Below are 17,202 nucleotides of genomic sequence, written 5' to 3' on the forward strand. Positions count from 1 at the left end.
CTGCTCAATAAAAGATGTGGTATTTGTTCCTTTAAAATCAAAAGCTGTTCCCGTGAATAATCAATCCACTGAGAGTCTGTATTCATCTGATGCCTTTCCTTCTAACAGCTCTTTTTCCTTCCTGTACAGCTTTGAAAAATTCCAAATACCAGCTTCTTCATCACTCCCCAAATCAGCTCTCCATCAGCGTGACTAATGTAACCACACAAGATGAAGGCCTGTACAAGTGTTTACATTACAGCAACTCCGTGAGAACAAAGGAAGTGAAAGTGATTGTGCTGGGTAGGTGCCTGAAAGCGAGTAAACCCAGTATGGGAACAATATACCTAGGAAAATGATATATCATTTTTAAACTTAACATTTTAGTTTAATAATGTACGTACAGCAAGGCATTTCCTGGGCACTTCTGCCATCTTTTGTTGAAAAGGAACAGGAAAAAAAAAAAAACATTTTGAATTGCAAGCTCTAGATTAAAATGTGAATTTGTGAAATTTGTCTTTGGCACCAACTAATTTTTTTTCTCCAAGGCGCTAAAAAGAGGAAATTAATATTTGATGGCCTGTGACTATGTGCCAGGCACTGTGCTGGGCTCTAGGGAATCAGAGATGAATTAGGCACAATCTCTGCCCACAGGGAGTTTGCACACTAGATTAAGAAGGCAAAACATGTATGTAAATACAGTAAAACATTATGACAGCATATCCAAAGACAGAATGAATTCATATCAGAATTCAGATGTGGCTGCCCTGGACAGTCAGCTCACATCCTTTGCCAAAACAAGACTTCCTCTCTTCTGTTGGGAGGTGGAGTTGGGAGACATAGATAGGAAGTGACAGCCTCCTTATCATCTGGGACTTGTTCAGTTCTGTAGATGGTCAGTTGTGTTCAATGGAAGTCTTACTATTTTTACTTTTTTCTTTTCATGGCAAAACAGATCAATTAAAAACATTGCTTTTTATTTATCTCTAAATAACATAATTGTACATACCACACAAATAAATTTCTTAGACTTTTTTTTTAAGATTTTATTGGGGAAAGGGAATAGGACTTTATTGGGGAACAGTGTGTTTTTCCCAGAACCCATCAGCTCCAAGTCAAGTTGTTGTCCTTTCAATCTTAGTTGTGGAGGACGCAGCTCAGCTCCAAGTCCAGTTGCCATTGTTCAATCTTAGTTGCAGGAGGCGCAGCCCACCATCCCTTGAGGAAATTGAACCAGCAACCTTGTGGTTAAGAGCGTGTGCTCCAACCAGCTGAGCCAGTTGGCTGCCCCTCTTAGACTTTTCTTTAATTAGTATGGTGCCTGCCTTCCAGTAATGGCATGGTGACAAAGTATCAGAAAAGGAGTGGCTCCCACGGTAGCCGGGGTGAGATCCAATGCGACTCAGCTAACTGCTGTCTTTCCGCCACACCTTACTGGCCACCCTTAACAGCAGTCTGGCTGGGTGCCCTTCCAGTCTTTTATAACACCTCATGCATACTTCCATCATTGCACTTAACATATGATCTTTTAATTAACAGTTTAGGGGCTGAGTCTATCATCAGGCTATTAGTTCCTTGAAGGACAATGGCACCATTCAATAATTCACCATTCAATAATTCATCAGTTCATTTCCAGGCAAATTATCCTTATAACCAATCAGTATTACTCCTTTTCCATACTTGTACTGTCAGCATCTAACATATCTAGTGCACACTTGGAGCTGGCTTTAAAATGTCTCGATGGCAGGTGGATGAGTAAATATGGAAGAGTGCAGGTCTGGACCAAAGTGTGAATTAAAATGTGAAAGAGGAAGTAAGCCTAATTAAAAAGTATTTCCAGGACAGAAGTAGAAATAAAAGGGACCAATGGGCTCTTTATAAGACACATGCATCTTTGATGTTAGGAGAGGACAGAAGTAATTTACCTTGAGGTGAGTCATAGACCCAGGAAAGTTTAGAGCTGAAACAGCCGACTCATCAACCAACTCCTTCATGTCACATACAGATAAGGAAACTGGTAAACCAAAAAACTGGGGGACTAACCCAAGTTCTTACAACTAGTTGGTGACAAAGGAGGAATTCGAATTCAGATCTCTATCAACCAATCAAATATAGTCATATGTCAAATGTAAGAATTGCTTTTGCAATATAGTCAGTTTGGGAATCTTCAGGGATTAATTATATCCACTGGGTAACAAACATTCTGACTACAGCCAAACTAACTTTATAGGTACATAAAAGCCCTTTAACTGTATTCTGGGAAAGATTGAGTGAAAAAGAACATGCCCACTAATTTAGACCATATTCTACAATGATCTCTGAAGATTATTACGCTCTGTGCTTTATCTGTGAGATATGTAGACCAGCTAATTAAGCACAGAAAAACCTTTTTTACCCCCCAGCAACTCCTTTCAAGCCAACTCTGGAAGCTTCAGTCATCAGAACGCAAAACGGAGAAGCACACGTTATACTGAAATGCTCCACCCTGAGAAGCAAGCCCCCCCCACAGATGACCTGGCTGTTCGGAAACGACATAGAGGTCTACGGCAAGTAGAGAAGTAGTTCTCTTCCTTCCTTTGTTTTTCCTTCCTACTTAAATTTCCAAGGGATTTTTAAATGTTCTGGCACCCTCTGGTGGCAGGAGATGCTAGAAAACACCATTCAATAATTCATCAGTTCTTTTCCAGACAAGTTATCTTTATAACCAATCAGTATTACTCCTTAATCTTAATGGCTAATCACAAATAACATGATTACATGTTTTATTTAAAACAAGGTAGAAACCTAAAATGTAATATTTATTATGTTGCCTTAAAATTTGACCAAATTTCATAAAATATTATAAAAGGTGAAATAGAGCTATTACCTCTGAGCATAAGCTTTTTAGTAGGCATAAAATTAAAAACACACTTAACATAATACATGATCTTCCTTATATAGTATAGTATTGTGTCATACCACCAATGACAGATTAAAAATATATAGTAACAAAGACTCTAAGCATTGAGCCTTTTGATTGAAGCAGATAACTATTAATAATTGTCACGCTTGGAAACTATTTATGGTTCTTTTGTATTTTAACAGAACCATACATCTGATTTTACATGCTCCTAGATTCTTACACTTGGAAGGAACCCTTTATTGTTGAGGAAACCAAGGAGCCAAATGGAGTTCTAGGAGAAAAAACCTAAACACCATGTCTGATTCCCAGTCCAGGACCAATTCTACTGCACTAAAGATTTCTCCTTTAATTTGCCTTATTTATTCCACCAGAGTAGTGTTGGGTCTTTGAACTTCACAACAATATCAGGCTGTCTTTCTTGCATGACCATTACAAGTTTGGGATTTTTTTTTTTTCAGGAGTAAAGCGTTTATAGAAACCTATCCACTCTGTTTACCTGCTTCCCTTTGTGACTAGGCTTAGGCATGCACAAAGCAGCTGTCTGTGGTTAGAATGAAGTTAGAAGACTTTTGCCAAAAGGTCAAGGCCCTTGGTTTCTGAGAAAACCAAACACATTCAATAGCATCCAATAGCCACAACCTCATGTACCTGTTAAAATTGCTCCACAGGTAAAACTCACCATGAATTTGAAATTGATGGGAAGAAATGTAATAGCAGTAGCACCCTCAGAGTCCACGCATATGGCAAAAACTCAACAGTGGACTGCATTATCCGACACAGAGGCCTGCAAGGAGGAAAACTGGTAGCATCTTCTCAGTTTAAAGATTTAGGTAAGAAGAACGAATGATGTTTATAATCATTTTTAATTTACCTGAGTATTATACTATCAAACAAAATTAAATGGATTGGGGAAAGTCTTTCAGATTGAGATTGCTGTCAACAGAGCTCTCCTTAATAGCAAATTCTTCTAATGATTGAAATTTCTCCAGCTGGACAACAGGGTTGCAACTGTTCCAACATTCAGAAGAACCCCAGCTGTGCAAAAAATTTAGCACAGTGTCATATGCAAATAGCGGCATGCTTGCTTTTTGATAGTGACAATTGCAGTAATATTTTTGGAGAGATCATATGAAGCACACTGCATCTTTATATTTGATCTAAAAGGAGATAATGTTAACGGAAATACCAGGGGTGCCAAAAAAATGTATACAAGTAGACACTGTCAAAGTTGCTCAAGCAGTAGTTCACTGTAATCAAAAGTGTCTGGATGCTGATGGTAACCACTTTGAGTACCTCTTGTAATTGCAGAAGTCAAACGTAACTTGTATTCATCTTTTGTTATCAGTATATATTGAGTATTACTATTTTAATACAGTTTTCCTTCCTTAAAATGTGTATACATTTTTTTGGCACCCTCTGTAAATCTAAACTTGTCTATATTGTTTATGTTACTATAAAGCACCCATGCAGTCACATTAAGTCATGATTACTCTTTAGATTTATTTTGTTATAACTGTTTTGAAGATTTTAGTCTAACTATATTAATATTCTGAACAGAACACAAAAATAATAAAAAATAAACAAAATATCAAATATTAAATGTAAAGAGGAGTTGCCTCCATTTTCAGAATCTCTGTTCTTGAATCCCTTCACCATAAGTTAAAGAAATAATTTCAAAACTATATACAGGGGCCGGCCCCGTGGCTCAGGTGGTTAGAGCTCCGTGCTCCTAACTCCAAAGGCTGCCGGTTCGATTCCCACATGGGCCAGTGGGCTCCCAACCACAAGGTTGCCAGTTCAATTCCTCGAGTCCCGCAAGGGATGGTGGGCTCTTCCCCCTGCAACTAACATTGAACACGGCACCTTGAGCTGAGCTGCCGCTGAGCTCCCGGATGGCTCAGTTGGTTGGAGCATGTCCTCTCAACCACAAGTTTGCCGGTTCGACTCCCGCAAGGGATGGTGGGCTGTGCCCCCTGCAACTAGTAACGGCAACTGGACTTGGAGCTGAGCTGTGCCCTCCACAACTAAGACTGAAAGAACAACAACTTGACTTGGAAAAAGGCCTAGAAGTACACACTGTTCCCCAATAAAGTCCTGCTCCCCTTCCCCAATAAAAATCTTTAAAAAGAAAAAAAAAAACTATATAGAACTTTTTGAGCCAAGAAGCATCTTATAAGAAGTAGCATGAATCACATATCTGTAATTAACAGGACACTGACCTGGATTATTTTATAAGGTTTTTCTCAGTGTAAAAAGAGATTCCTGAATTACAGGGATTCACTCACACTAGTGAATGAGGAACTAGTTGGATGACAATGCATTTGTTGAAAAAGCTCTTTACCAAATGAAATATCTGACAAAGAAGGGCATTTGTTGATGAGAACTTCACCATGGTAAAACTGCCTTGCTGCCCTATGGTGCTGTTGCTCTGGTTAACAGATCTCCTCTCACTATCACATGCTTTTCACCGGTCACTTTCTCATCAAACCAAAGGTAGTTCTTGGCAGCTGCATTTGGAAGACTGACTTAGGGACCCACAGACCAGGCTGTGCTGTAATCTGACGCAAATATTCCTGCCTCATTATTATTCACGCCCTCTCAAGCCTCCACCCTCATCAGTGGAATGGGAGCAGATGTGGGAGGATCACCAAAGAGAAAATGAGACTTTATTTAGCTAATGCTTCTGAAAGACATTCAGATTGTTAAATAAGAAAACCAATAATATCGAAAAAAGATTTTACTTTTCAGCAATAACAATCTACAAAGAAATTACTACTGAGGGGGAATCAGTTTCTCTTCCTTCCTTCTTTCCCTGAGACTCAAAATCATAGCCATAAAATGTTTCTAATAGTAATAGGTTAAGGCTCAACTTTTATTTATGATCTAACTATTATTTAGTACCTGCTGCCACATCTCCAATAAGTATTCAAAGACCAACTTCAGTATCAGCTGTTGGTGGCTTCCATTAGCTTATGACTTTTTCCCTTTGGCGAGCTACTGCATTGATATACAGATGTTACAAACATTTTGTTCATCCAATTATATTTAGAAGTTTTCTGTCTGAGGAGGCTTTAAAGCATGACCCCTTTCATCTCCACACTCTGCCTGGTAGGACATAGGGGAAATGAGCATCATTTGAGGAGCCCCAAGTCTGGGAGGTGCTGAAAAGAAATATGCCTTCCTTTGAAAAACCCACAGTGCAGTGCTTGGAGGAGAACACAACAGCAGGAATAGATGAGACTTTTTTCAAAGTGATTTATTTCATCTTTTTAGTATTCCAAATGAGGAATTTTGGTTTCCTATTACTTATCTGAAGGTGGGATAAAAACAAAAAGTTGAGCCACAGTTCTCAAACTTTCTGACTTCAAGGCCCCTCTTCACAGCTACAAATAATTAAGGACCCCAAAAAACTTTTACTTATGTGAATTACATCTGTCAAAATGTACCTATTAGAAATTAAAACTGAAACGTTTAAATATTTATTTAAAAAATAATTTACTAAATACTAACAGAAATGGCATACTTTTATGAAAAAATAACTATATATTGCAACACCAAAGAAATTAGTGAGAAAAATGACATTCTTTTACATCTTGAAAATCTCCTAATGTCTGGCTTAACAGAAAACAATTAGATTCTCATATGGTAATAACTTCTGCATTCAATCTCTTACAATATGTTGTTTTGCTTGATATATATATATATATATATATATATATATATATATATATATATATTATATACATTATATATACATATATAATATATATATATTATATATATATACATATATATAAAATATTCAGCCTCACACAAATACACAGTTGGAAAAGGGAAGAGTATTTTAACAGCCTTTTCAAATAATTGTGGATATTCTTCTTTGATGCTGAACTAAGACTTGACATGAGTTAGTTTCTTTCTTTCTTTTTATTTTTTTATTTTTTATTGAGGAATATTGGAGGACAGTGTGTTTCTCCAGGGCCCATCAGCTCCAACTAGTTGTCCTTCAATCTAGTTGTCGAGGGCACAGCTCAGTTCCAAGTCCAGTCGTCATTTTCAATCTTTAGTTGCAGGGGGTGCAGCCCACCATCCCATGGGGGAATTGAACCAGCAACCTTGTTGCTGAGAGCTCACACTCTAACCAACTGAGCCATCCGGCCACCCCAAGAGTTAGTTTCTTAAACGTTAGTTCCTATGTGGACTCTGAAACCATCTCAACAAACTTTTCAGACATTCATGCATTCAAATCCATTGAACAAATTTGCATTTTGAACGAATCTTATGCAGGCATGATTTGGTGACATTATGCCTTGATTATTTGGAAAATGTTAATTTAATGATTCAAATGTTGACACATTTGACTATCATAATCACATTCATTAATATCATCACTGATCTCATCAGACGTCTTTAAGTATTCAGAAGCTATCAAGCTTACAGAATTGGATACACGTTTTCCAAAATTCTGTCTCGAAATGTGGCTGAGCAACTGAGCAACTAAACATTTAATATTATTTAATTCTTATTAATTTAAATTTAAATAGTCATTGTAGCTAGTGGATGCTATATTGGATAGCAAAAGGCTATAACATTCTGATCATCTAGAAAGATAAATCATAATGCAACAGTATTCACCTAATCAAAACAACAGTCTGAATGAAAATATTTAGGAACTTGTTGATTGAGAGGAGAAATCAAAGTAAATACAAACTCTAATTTATACATATATACTGGGGGTGCCAGAAAAATATATACAAGTGGACACTTTGGTCAACATTGCTAAAGCAGTAGTTCGTTGTAATCAGAAGTGTCTGGATGCTGATAGTAACCACTTTAAGACCTCTTGTAATTGCAGAAGTCAAATTTGACTTGTATTCATCTTTTGCTGTTGGTATATATCAAGTATTATAATTTTAATAGTTTTTTCCTTTTTTAAAGCATGTATACATTTTTTGGCACTATATATATATATATGTATATATATATATACACTTATTAGAAAACAGGTTTATATATACATACATATAATATACAATGTATTATAAAACATGTGTATATATATATATAGTTTTACAGATATTTACTAGAGTATAGATGTATGTATTTATGTGTATATATAAACTGTTTTGTACACAAATATAGAATTATCTGAGTTCACATGGCATACATTATTCTAGAAGATCTTAATCATTCTTGATAAATTTTATTCTATATTTCTCACTTAATGCTCTTCTTGTAATCTGTTTCTAGTGCATCTATTTGACTCTCTGTCAAGCTTTTCCCCCTTTTCCTTGTCAGTAGCTCTCCTCTTTCTTCAATTTTCTCTAGTAGCTTTGTGGTCACAAAGTTCACGTTAGCCTTATGGTTTATATTACTGTTTCTCCAATGTTTCCTTAGTGGTTCTTCTTCCTTTTCTCAGAGCTCTTGAATGCAGTTCAGGCTTTTTTATAGTTTTCCAAAATTTTAGATGTTTGATTAAGAAAATAAATTTTCAAAACCACGGAAAGGTGTTTGATTAAATAAAAAGCTGAGAAGCATCCATAGATTTTATAAAGATATTACCCATCTATCACATATCAGTATCAGTATTTGCAAATTAACAGGCAACTGTTTTTTATATGTTCCTTTGTTGCAGGCCTGTTCATGGACTGGTCAGATCTATGCTAATCTGAACCTCTGGAAACATTTCTAAACATTGCTTTATATTATACAATAAATGTAACAAGCATTGTGCTTAATAAATAGTCAAGCGTTATGCTAAACATGTTGTATGAAGCAATGCATTCATTCCCATAAAAAAATTCCTAGAGGTAAATGCTGTATCTTCATATTATAGGTAACAAAAAACTGAGCATTTGAAAGATTAGGGACCTTGTTCAAACTCACTCAACAGAAAGCAAATAACAATATTGGAATTCAACCCACTCTGAGTTTGACTCCAAGGTCGCCTAACAAATAAGCAGGTAGATATGTGAACTGGTAGATAGACAGATGGACAGACAGATTGATAGGTAGATTGATACAGGCAGAGACAGCAAACACCCTTTGCCTAACGACTGCCAAATGCACCACTCCACAGAGGTCCAGCATGCTGTACTTCTAAGCCAGGCAGCATAGCAGATGGACAATCAGCAGGATACAGATTCACAAACCAGCACAAGAGCTGCAGAACATATAGTTCTGAGGTTTCTGCAAAACCTACACAAGTAGGTAGCAGCCAGATACATTCTCCAACCTATTGTACTGAGTAAAATGTGGATAAAATTGCTCTCCATAGTTGCAGAATTTTGTTTTTCCCCTTTCCTAGTTCCTGATCAAGAGACAGCTTCAGATGTCCTGGAGAAGGGCTCTCCATCCTCTCAAGATCCTCAGTGGCCCACTAGTACTGGTAAGTGTCGGAATCATTAAAACATTTTTAAAAAATCGTCCCTCTTTGGGAAGTCACTTTTCCAATTCTAAGTTTTAAGATTATTTTTTTCTTTTAATTTGTAACAAGACCATACTGGATACAACTGGCTCCAGCTTTGTGGTAACCTGGAGAAGTGCCATATCAGTGCCATATCAGGAGTGTTCCCTTAGTGGGATGGGCTTCGGGGTAACTAATGCCTTGTAAGTTCTCTCTCTCTCTCTCTCTCTCTCTCTCTCTCTCTCTCTCTCTCTCTCTCTCTCTCTCTCGCGCGCGCGCGCGCGCATTTCCACTATGGTAAAGGGCAAAATTGAATTCGTTTATAGGGAGACCCATTTCTTTATTTTTCAGTCTAAAACAGACCAAACACAAAATAAACACTTGGTATCAACAGAGAGCAAAGAAGCAGGATCTAGAGATTTGGTGTTCTTTGTCATCAAATAACAAAACCACCTTTGAAGAATCATCAGTTATGTGGTTGTCAAGAACTCAGATAGTTTTTGATGACAGGATTGAACTATAAATGCAGAAGAATTTAGAAAGCCTAGATTATAATTCCAGTTTTTTAGACAGTGAACCCACTGAGATATTAACTCTGGACAATGATCAGATAAATTATGATCATTAGATAAATTATATTTAATTTATCTTTGCATTTTACCTAGCATAATATCTGGCAACAGCTGGTACACAGAAAATGCAGTGTGAATAAACGAATGGAGGAATGCATGCAGTTGCTATGGTGCTTTCATAAATTCCTACATGTCCTCTTTTTGTTTCAGAGAGTAGCTCTACAACAATTAAATTTGGTGGGATAAGTGCTTTCATATCATTATCATGGTCATAGTTCTGAGTATAAGATCATATTTAAAAAATTTTATCTTGAATAATATTTAAGAGTAAATGTTTGGGGTTTTAAACACTGATAAATACAATATGTACCATACAGATTTTTAAAGGACAATGGAAATTGAAAATATTATGAAGTGGAACAGCCACATTACTTGCTTTAATAATCCAATATTTTTACACACATTTAGAATCTAGTTGTTTTTAAATTGGCTTTCACCACTACTAAACAACTCAATTTTCTGCTCTGCTTTTTCAAATATAACGTAAGTTTTTAACAATATCGTTTCTAAAATTCCTTTCAGCTTTCAATTTCTCTGGTTTTATTACTGTTAATAATTTTCAGAAGAATGGATGGTTCCGTTGCCTTCCACATAGTGGCGCTGTGCGGTGGGCTAAATAAAGCTAGAGACTGCAACAGAAAAACAAAACGAAACAACAACAAACAGAAAATAGGGAGGATAAACAACAAAATCAGAAAAAGAGATCTCTTATTTTTATAATTTCTCTTACCTAGCAAACGCATCATAATACATCCCATTTCTGGGGGGTGGGGCAAGCACAGGGTTTGAATAACAACTGAGTCTACTTTTCAACATAAAAATCATTGCTTTGTGCATTTTGGACTGTAGATTTTCTATCCATAAAACTCAGGATGTGATTCTCCACTGTTCAGTTGTTACCTTGAAGCACCCTAAGGACCTTCTCACTGAAACGCCTGATTGAGGAAGGAAGTATTAATATAAAATAATGGCTTTAATTCTGGGTTCTGAGTTTCAACATTGACTCTGCCACTTATTTGCTGCAGGACTTTAGACAATTTACTTCTCTAAAACCCTATTTTCTCAGAGCTGTGGTGAGAAATAATATATACCACTGCTCAGTTTAAGGCCTGGCACAAAGTAAATGTTCAATAAACGTTTACCTGAGAAAAATAAGGCAAAGTGAGCCTGGCCGTTTGCAACCATTTTGGGGAGAAGTCAGTAGTTTAAAAATGACCTCGTTGTTTTTTTAATGAGGACCACTTAATTTGGTTTCTAGAGCTGCTTTGCTGTTTTGGATGACTATGTGTATATATACACACTATACATACATAGTCATATGTGTATATCATGTTTCATTCACCTTAGTTGCAGTACTAGAAGATTCTAGTACATCAGAGATTGACAAAAAAGAAGAAGAACAAACCACACAAGACCCTGACTTGACCATTGGTAAGTGTTCCCCACCACATTTAGAATAAACACTTGACATTTTAACCTCTTAATCAGTAAATCCAAAGGTCTTTTTCAGTCCGTATTTTTCTTGACCTTTCTATTGGTTAATCACTCCCTTGCTCCTTGACTTAATTGCCTCCCTGGTTTACTTGAAACACTCTGCCTGGTCCTGTTACTTTTTGCTAACTACTCCTTCTCAACATCCATTAGCTAACTTCCCTTCCTCCTCTTAGTTCTTATATATAAATATGTTTCTGGGTTTACTTCTCCATCCTTGGTTTTTTCCCTAATTCTTAAAGAGTTTACCCATTCCCAAGATTGTTCCTGTTGCTACCTGGCAGGAGAGTTTCATACCTATATTTCCAGAACATTCTCCTGAGCATTAGTCCGTTTCCTTCCATTTCCTACATATTTCTAGAATTTTCTGCCATTTCCTCAAACTCAACATTGCTAAAAACTGAACAGCTTTTTTTCCCACTAACGCATCACAGAGGCCCAAACATTGGTGTCATCCTTTACTACTATGTGTGCATGTGTGTGTGTGTGTGTGTGCATACACATATACACACATATAAAATAAGTCAGTGTCCAAGGACTTGAGAGTCTTCCCCTTCGGGTATTTTGTCCACTATCACTGCTACCACCCTGATCCAGACCCTCATCATCTCCTGCATGCAATATTATAACCAGTTTCTCCCCTTGTAATCCATTTTCAGCACCTTACTATCAAAACATTCCTTTGCACTCTTTACACCTGTGTTCAGAAAAGCCCTGTGACTTCCCATAGTCTACAGTGCAGAACAGAAGCCTTAGACCCTCCAGCAGGTCAAGAATACACATTTTTTTTTCTGAAAATGTTATTTTACTTTGATTGCCTTGCCCTCATTTACCCTAACTGGCCCTGATGAAAGGAAAGTCATCATCACACGTCTCTTTACACTTCCTTCAAGGTCAATATCTCCACTGAAAAATTTCCTAAACAACTCAGGAACCACTCCTGCCTCTGAATCCCTGAACACATTAGTATATTAACACATGTAGATCTAAATTTTGGCATAGATAGCTTACTTCTGTTTGTTTTTATTAATCTATTTGTTTACATATTTGGAGAACTATCCCCTATTTCATAGGGTTGTGTCTTATGCAGCTTTGAGCACAATGTTCTACACGTAGCTGGCACTCCTTACATGCTTGTTAGTTGAGATGAGCTTACAGAATCAGAATTCTAGGTATAGAAAGATCTTTAAGGGCTCATCTAGTTTATCTCCAAATGCCTTCATATAGAACCGCATTAAACTTAGCCAAGATTAATAAATATTCATTTTATTTGCATAGTTTTTCAAACTCCTTAACAACCTCTCTTGCTGCTTAAACTACACTTTGCTCAAAAAAAATCATTCCTTACAGCTAATTTGAATCCCCCGACTGACTATAATTTAAGTCAATATTCTCACATGTTTTCTCCAGAAATGAAAAATAACTAGTTCAATATCTATGTAACTTAAAAATCGTTTTCAAATCATCCCACAAAATTGCTTTGTTTGTATTCTTGTTTTCTGAGAATAAATAGTATGAACCTCTTTACCTTCGGGGTAAAACTCTCCTTTATCTTTTCATTTGAGCTGCCTATTAGCCTACACCACATTTTGAAGTGTTGTGTACACTCCTCAGTAACACATACACACACAAAAACCCAAACTGTCTAAAAACCTTTCATTTTCCTTCCAGGAGCAAATCCTCAGTATTTAGGATTGATGAGAAAGAAAAGCGGGATCCTGCTGCTCACTCTCGTGTCCTTCCTCATTTTCGTACTCTTCGTTATCGTCCAGCTCTTCATAATGAAGCTTCGGAAAGCACATGTGATCTGGAAAAAAGGTAAGCAGGCGGAGAACCTGATGCTGACGCTGCAAGATGCTGAAACAACTGGCTAGAAAGAGGGAAAATTCTGTCAATGAAAGCTTTACTATTAGATGCTGTACAATCTATTTGGTAAGGGTTATCACTCAAATAAGGAATTGTTTGCTTTTCAGCAAACATGGGATGTGAATATCCAGGAAGTATAGTGAAAGAGCATGACCAAGAGAAACTAGAGTGGCTCCAGGCATTGGAATTAAATTATAGAAGCTTCCATTTACAAAAGAATACAAAATAGAGAACTCATTCATTCATTTATCCATCCATCCATTCAGTAAGCATTCACTGAGCACCTATTGTGTGCCAGGCACTGTTTCAGGTACTGGAGACACATCTGTCAATATGACAGACAAGGTCCCTACTCTCAAGGAATTCATATTCTAGGAGTGGTCAATCAAGGGTTGAATATAATAGACTGTTTCAGTCCCATTCTTACTTTGAAAGAATGCATTCAATTTCCCTCAACCACAACGTTAGTAAGTTTTTCTTAAGCATTCTGATTAAAAAGTTATCACTGGAAACAAAACAATATTATAACACTAACATTGAAGATGCTTATTAAGGGGGATCGAATATATGGTGATGGAAGGAGAACTGACTCTGGGTGATGAACACACAATGGGATTTATAGATGATGTAATACAGAATTGTACACCTGAAATCTATGTAATTTTACTAACAATTGTCACCCCAATAAATTTAATAAAATAAAATTTAAAAAAAAAATATGTACACTCATCACATATCAGAGCTAGAAGGGAACTTAGAAGTATCCAGAATAACTATCTACTTAATTCATTCCATGAATGTATGCCCGGATTAAATCTCCTCTATTTTTTTTGTTGTTAAATTAAACTTTATTAGCGTGACAATTGTTAGTAAAGTTACATAGATTTCAGGTGTACAATTCTGTATTACATCATCTATATATCACATTGTGTGTTTACCACCCAGAGTCATTTCTCCTTCCATCACCATATATTTGATCCCCTTTACCCTCATCTACCACCCCCCTCCCTCCTTACCCTCTGGTAACCACTAAACTATTGCTAGTGTCTATGAGTTTTTGTTTCTTCATTTGTTTGTCTTGTTCTTTTCTTGTTTTCAGTTCTACATACCACATATCAGTGAAATCATATGGTTCTCTGCTTTTTCTGTCTGACTAATTTCGCTTAGCATTATAGTCTCAAGATCCATCCATGTTGTCGCAAATGGTACTATTTCATCTTTTCTTACCGCCGAATAGAATTCCATTCTGTAAATATACCACAACTTCTTTATCCATTCATCTATCAAAGGACACTTTGGTTGTTTCCATGTCTTGGCCGTCGTAAATAAAGCTGAAATGAATTAAATCCCCTCCTTAATCCTGAGTGGTTATTTAGCCTTGTTCTATCCAATACAGTAGACATCATATGGCTATTGAGCACTTGAAATGTGACTAGTCCTTCTTGGGATGTGTTTTAAGGATGAAATACACACCTACTTCGGAAGATTCAGTACACACACACACACACACACATACACACACACAAGAATATAATATATCTAAGAATAACATATTGGATCTACTAGTTAAATGAAATACATTATTAACTTAATTTTATCTGCTTCTTTTTACTTTTTTTTTTAATTTTATTAGTTTCAGGTGCACAAGACAAAGCAATACTTAGACGTTTATCATTTATATCCCTCACACTGTGTGAACCCCCCTCCCCCCATCCACTATCCCTCTGACATCGCACAGAGTCATTACATTTCCACTGTCTCTATTCCTAATGCTGTACTCCACTTCTTGTAAATATATACATACATATATACATACATATACATATACATATACATATACATATACATATACATATACATATACATATACATATACATATACATATACATATACATATATATAATTATAGTTGGCATTCATTATTGTTCAGCTTCAGGTGTACAGTGCAGTGATCAGGCATCTACATCATCCCTGAGGTGGTCTCCCTAATGAGACAAGTGTCCATCGGATACCCTACAAAATCTTTACGTTGTTGATTACATTCCCCAAATTAATTTTCAAAACCCCGTGTCCATCTTGTGGTTACCGACTATTTTCTAAACCCCTCAGCTTCCCCCTTATCCCCACCCCCCTGCCCATCTAGCAACCCTCAGTTTTTCCTGTATGTCTCCAAAACTATTTCTGATTAGTTCATTCACTTATTCTTTTCTTTAGATTCCTCATATAAGTGAGATCATATGGTATTTGTATTTCTCTGTCTGACTTATTTCACTTAACATAATGTTCTCTAGGTCCATCCATGTTGTTGCAAATGGTAAGATTTCTTTCTTCTTTATGGCTACGTAATATTCCATTGTATAAATGTACCACAGTTTCTTAATCCAGTTGTCTACCGATGGGCATTTTGGTTGTTTCTATGTCTTGGCTATTGTGTATAGTGCTGCAATAAACATAGGAATGCATAAAGATTTTTGAATTGGAGTTTTAGATTTCTCTGGATAGATATCTAAAGAGTGGGATTGCTGGATCATAAGGTAGTTGCATTTTCAGATTTTTGAGATACCCCCATACTGTTTTCCATAGTGGATGCACCAATCTGCATTCCCACCAACAGTGCACAAGCGTTCCCTTTTCTCCACATCCGCAACAGCAGTTGTTTGTTGATTTATTGATGATAGCCATTTTGACTGGGGTGGGTGGTATCTCATTGTGGTTTTTATTTGCATTTCTCTGATGGTTAGTGAGGTTGAACATTTCTTCATATGTGTGTTTGCCATTTGTATGTCCTTTATAGAAAAATGTCTCTTCATGTCCTCTGCCAATTTTTTAATTGGGTTGTTTGTTTTTTTGGAGTTGAGTTGAGTGAGTTTTTCAATAAATTTGTGATATTAACCCCTTATGAGATATATCTTGGCAAATATCTTTTCCCATTAAGTAGGATCCCTTTTTGTTTTATTGATGGTTTCCTTTTCTGTGAAAAGAATTTTTAGTTTGATGTAATCTCACATGTTTATTTTTTCTCTTACTTCCCTTGCCTGAGGGGATATATCAGTAAAATCTTACTTCGGGTAACATCTATAAAGTTTCTTCCTATATTTTCTTCTAGGAATTTTATGGTTTCAGATCTCACATTTAAGTCTTTAAGCCATTTTGAATTTATTTTTGTATATGGTGTAAGGAGGTGGTCCAGCTTCATTTTTTTGCAAGTGTCTGTCCAGGTTTCCCAGCACCATTTATTGAATAGACTGTCTTTATATGAGACATGCATTCTTGCTTCCATTGTCATAGATTAAATGGCCATATAGGCATGGATTTATTCCTGGACTCTCTATTCTGTTCCATTGATCTATGGGTCTGTTTTTATGCCAGTACCATGCTGTTTTGATTACTGTAGCCTTGTAGTATAATTTGATGTCAGCTATTGTTATACCTCCCACTTTGTTCTTATTTCTCAAGATTGCTGAGTCTATCCGGGGTCTTTTATGGTCCCATATAAATTTTAGGATTATATGTTCTATTTCTGTGAAAAATGTCGTTGGTAGCTTGATAGGAATTGCTTGAGTATGTTTATTGCCTTAGGCAGTATGGACATTTTAACTATATTAACTCTTCCTATCCATGAACATGGTATGTGTTTCCATCTATTTGTATCTTCTTTCATTTCTTTCTTCAGTGTCTTATAATTTTCTGAGTACAGTTCTTTTACTTCTTTGGTTAAATTTATTCCCAGGTATTTTATAGTCTTTGGAGCAATTGTAAATGGGATTTTTTAAAAATTTCTCCTTCTGATGTTTTATTATTGGTATATACAAATGCAACTGATTTCTGAATATTAACTTTGTATCCTGCTACTTTACTAAATTCATCTATCAGCTCTAATAGTTTCTTGGTGGAGTCTTTAGGGTTCTTTATATATAGTATCATG

General features: G+C 36.3%; 1 protein-coding gene across 2 annotated transcripts in view; it reads left to right on the forward strand.

Moving 5' to 3' along the window:
* The window catches only part of CRTAM (cytotoxic and regulatory T cell molecule), a 45,917-nt gene that overhangs the window by 12,555 nt on the left and 16,160 nt on the right, over positions 1-17,202 (forward strand). For both annotated transcript variants that reach the window (XM_074321458.2, XM_019718581.3), the window contains exons 3-8: positions 130-282; positions 2,382-2,525; positions 3,550-3,711; positions 9,189-9,269; positions 11,267-11,350; positions 13,082-13,228. In XM_074321458.2, coding sequence (XP_074177559.2) covers positions 130-282; positions 2,382-2,525; positions 3,550-3,711; positions 9,189-9,269; positions 11,267-11,350; positions 13,082-13,228 — 771 coding nt within the window. The remainder of the gene's footprint in view (positions 1-129; positions 283-2,381; positions 2,526-3,549; positions 3,712-9,188; positions 9,270-11,266; positions 11,351-13,081; positions 13,229-17,202) is intronic.

The sequence above is a fragment of the Rhinolophus sinicus genome, chromosome 9 (assembly GCF_057876585.1).
Source record: "Rhinolophus sinicus isolate RSI-liver-muscle chromosome 9, RSI-T2T, whole genome shotgun sequence".
In the NCBI taxonomy this organism is placed as follows: Eukaryota; Metazoa; Chordata; class Mammalia; order Chiroptera; family Rhinolophidae; genus Rhinolophus; species Rhinolophus sinicus.